The 3,326-nt window shown below is 46.9% G+C and overlaps 1 protein-coding gene across 1 annotated transcript; it reads right to left on the bottom strand.

Annotated features, from left to right (window-relative positions):
• Positions 1,683-3,011, bottom strand: LOC110430473. Its single transcript, XM_021448174.1, has 2 exons — positions 2,081-3,011; positions 1,683-1,973 (listed from the first exon to the last, which is right to left on the bottom strand). The coding sequence occupies exons 1-2, from the start codon at positions 3,009-3,011 to the stop codon at positions 1,927-1,929; spliced, it is 978 nt and encodes a 325-aa protein (XP_021303849.1). The 3' UTR covers positions 1,683-1,926.

Raw genomic sequence — 3,326 nt, 5'->3', positions numbered from 1 at the left:
TCCCCATTGAGGAAAGCTGTCTTCACATCCATTTGATGCAATTCTAGATCAAAATGTGCCACTAGGGCCATTATGATTCTAAAAGAGTCCTTGCTCGAGACGGGAGAGAATGTTTCATTATAATCTATCCCTTCTCGCTGAGTAAAACCCTTGGCTACCAGTCTTGCTTTGTACCTTTCTATGTTCCCTTTGGAGTCACGTTTCACCTTGTAGACCCATTTGCAGCCTACAGTTTTGGCTCCTTCAGGAATTTTCTCTAGGTCCCAAACTTTATTGGTACTCATAGACTTTAATTCATCTTCCATGGCTTCTTGCCACTTAGATGCTTCGGTGCTCCTCATGGCTTCTTCAAATGAAGTGGGTTCATCCTCCATCTGAACTTCTTCGCATTCATAGACTATATAGTCATCTGGAATAGGAGACTTTCTCGCTCTTTGAGGTCTGCCAGAAGTTTCTGCTACTGGCATTTCTTCTTGAGGTTGCTCTTGTTGGGGCTGTTGTTTTTCGACTATGGGTTCATTCGGCTCCTGAGGGACAGGTTCCAAATTGGCCATAGGCGAAAAAGCAGCAGGTGTTGTCACTACTGGTGTAGATCCAACAACAACAGGCAGCGTAAAGTAGGGTTCTTGCACCATGGGAATGGGCACGAACACCCGCTTCTCTTCAAGGTTAATTTCTCGCGCTGCCTTGCTCCCCCTGATCATCTGATCTTCTAGAAAACTAGCGTGTCTCGTTTCCACAAACTTGGTATGTCTACCAGGGCAGTAGAAACGATAACCTTTCGACTTTTCTGGATAGCCAATGAAATGACAACTTACTGTTTTGGGGTCTAGCTTTCCTATGTTTGGGTTAAACACTTTTGCTTCAGCGGGGCTCCCCCAGACACGCAGATGGTTGACTGAGGGTTTCCTGCCGGTCCACAACTCATACGGGGTTTTAAGTACTGACTTGCTTGGAACTCTGTTGAGAATATGAATGGCGGTTTTTAAGGCCTCCATCCACAAACTCAGTGGCAGAGTGGAATAGCTCATCATGCTGCGCACCATATCCATTAGAGTACGGTTACGCCTTTCTGCTACTCCATTCTGCTGTGGGTCCCCTGGCATTGAATACTGGGCTACTATGCCATTTTCCTGTAAGAACCTTGCAAAAGGTCCAGGAACTTGTCCATAAGGGGTATGTCGACCGTAGTACTCCCCCCCACGGTCAGATCTTACTACTTTGATTTTTCTGTCTAGTTGGTTTTCAACCTCAGCCTTGAATATCTTAAATTTGTCTAAAGCTTCTGAGCGTTCTTTGATTGGATAGATGTATCCAAAACGAGAGTAGTCATCTGTGAATGTGATGAAGGAATCAAAACCATCCACAGATGTCACTGGAAAAGGTCCACAGATGTCTGTGTGGATCAATTCTAGTACTCCCATGCTTCGCTTAGCGCCTTTCTTTATGTTCTTTACTAACTTTCCTTTAATGCAATCAACGCATTGCTCTAACTCTGAGAGTTCTAATGGTGGGAGGATTGATTCTTTGACTAAGCGTTCTATTCTCCCCCTCGAAATATGGCCTAAACGACAGTGCCATAATTTCGATGAGGAATCAATTCTCTTTCTTTTCTTGCTAGCATCTGCGGGTATTGCATTCTCAGCATTATTACATTCAGCATTCACATTCTCAGACAAAGATAATAAATAAAGTTTGTCTTGTCGGAAGGCAAGACCCACACATTTATTATTTAACTGTAGCTTACAATCATTCTTGCTGAAATGGCAATCAAAACCATAGTCTGACAAACATGAAACTGAAATTAAATTTCTAGCTAAAGAGGGAACATAAAGAACATCATGCAACTCAAGGGTGAAGCCACTAGCTAAATCTAGAGATAAATTTCCTATAGCTTGAACTTCAGCTTCAACACCAGTGGCCACCTTAATCTGTCTTTCTCCTCTTTGAAGGGTTCTCCCTCCACTGAATCCCTGCAAAGAGTTTGCAACATGAACAGTTGCACCTGAGTCAATCCACCATGTGGATCTAGCATAACTTAGATATAAGGATTCATCAACAAAAGTTATAATGTCCTCACCTTTCACTAGGCAATGTTTCATGAACTTAGGGCAGTCATGCTTCCAATGCCCTGTCTCATTACACCATCTACAGCGATCCGGGTCCTCCTGCCTGTGCTGGTTGTCTTGCTTTGGGTGTGCTTTAGGCTGTGAAGTGCTTCCTCCCTTGTTCTGGGAGGTGGAGGCATCTGGAGCTTTCTTGTTGTAGAATGGCTTCTTGTTCTTTCCTTTCACAAAGTTCACAGAACCACCATTTGCATTCTTGAGCCTTTCTTCCTCTTGCACACACATAGCAATCACCTTCTCTAAATCCCACTCCTCTGGCTGTGTGTTGTAGTTAACAACAAATGTCTCATACTCTTTAGGAAGTGAGTTTAGAGCTAGGTGAATGAGGAAACCATCAGCGAGGGGCATCTTTAGCTTCTCTAACTTGGCTGCCATGGTGCTCATGCTCAGAATGTGCTCTCTCACACTCCCCCCTGTGAACCTCATGTTAGTGAGTTTCTGGATCAGGGTGGAAGCATGAGCTTTGGTTGAACCAGTGAACTGATTCTTCACTTTCTCAAGATATTCTTTTGCTGTGTCACATTCTGGGATTGCACCTCTTAGGCCCTCTGTGATGGTTTTCTTGATGACAATCTTGCACTTGCGGTTTGACTTTTCCCACTTGTACTTCTCAAGATCATACTTTGCTCTGATGGGAGCAAAGTCTCGCTTCCGATTAGCAAAAGCTTCATCGGTCTCATTCTGAGCCCTTTCGGGCTCCTCTGGCTCAGTGGGCTTTGGCTCCTGAAGAGCCAAATCTATCTCAGCAAGTGCTAGAGCAGCATCAAGTTCCTCGCGCCACAGAACATAGTTCTGTCCCGTCAGCTTTGGAATTGCACTAATGAAGTGCATCGCATTCAGCGCTTGGTCGTCGTTGGCGGCGGGTGCAGATCCAGCGGGGTCCATGGCGAGGGCGTTGACGCGGTGACGGAGTAGATCCCGTCGTCCTTCGGGCCTCCACCGGCACTGACCGACGACGGCGTGGTAGGAGTAGAACGGAGGCGGCGCGGTGGTGCTTCCCGACGCCACTGCGCACTGCCGATCGGAAGGCCTAGGGTTTTGTCGAGTGGGGTTGTGTGCACGGCGAACTTCGTCCTGCGTGCCTGCGGCCCCCACTCCTGTTTATATAGCGCAGCGCGTCGGGGGCCCACCAACCATGGATCGGTTGGGCGCCCCCGATCAGGGCGCGATCCAGGGGGTAAGAGGCCCCAGCCGTTGGGC

Source organism: Sorghum bicolor, chromosome 9 (genome assembly GCF_000003195.3).
Source record: "Sorghum bicolor cultivar BTx623 chromosome 9, Sorghum_bicolor_NCBIv3, whole genome shotgun sequence".
Classification (NCBI taxonomy): Eukaryota; Viridiplantae; Streptophyta; class Magnoliopsida; order Poales; family Poaceae; genus Sorghum; species Sorghum bicolor.
The sequence above is the reverse complement of the archived record's forward strand: the minus strand, read 5'-3'. Positions and strand labels throughout refer to the sequence as shown.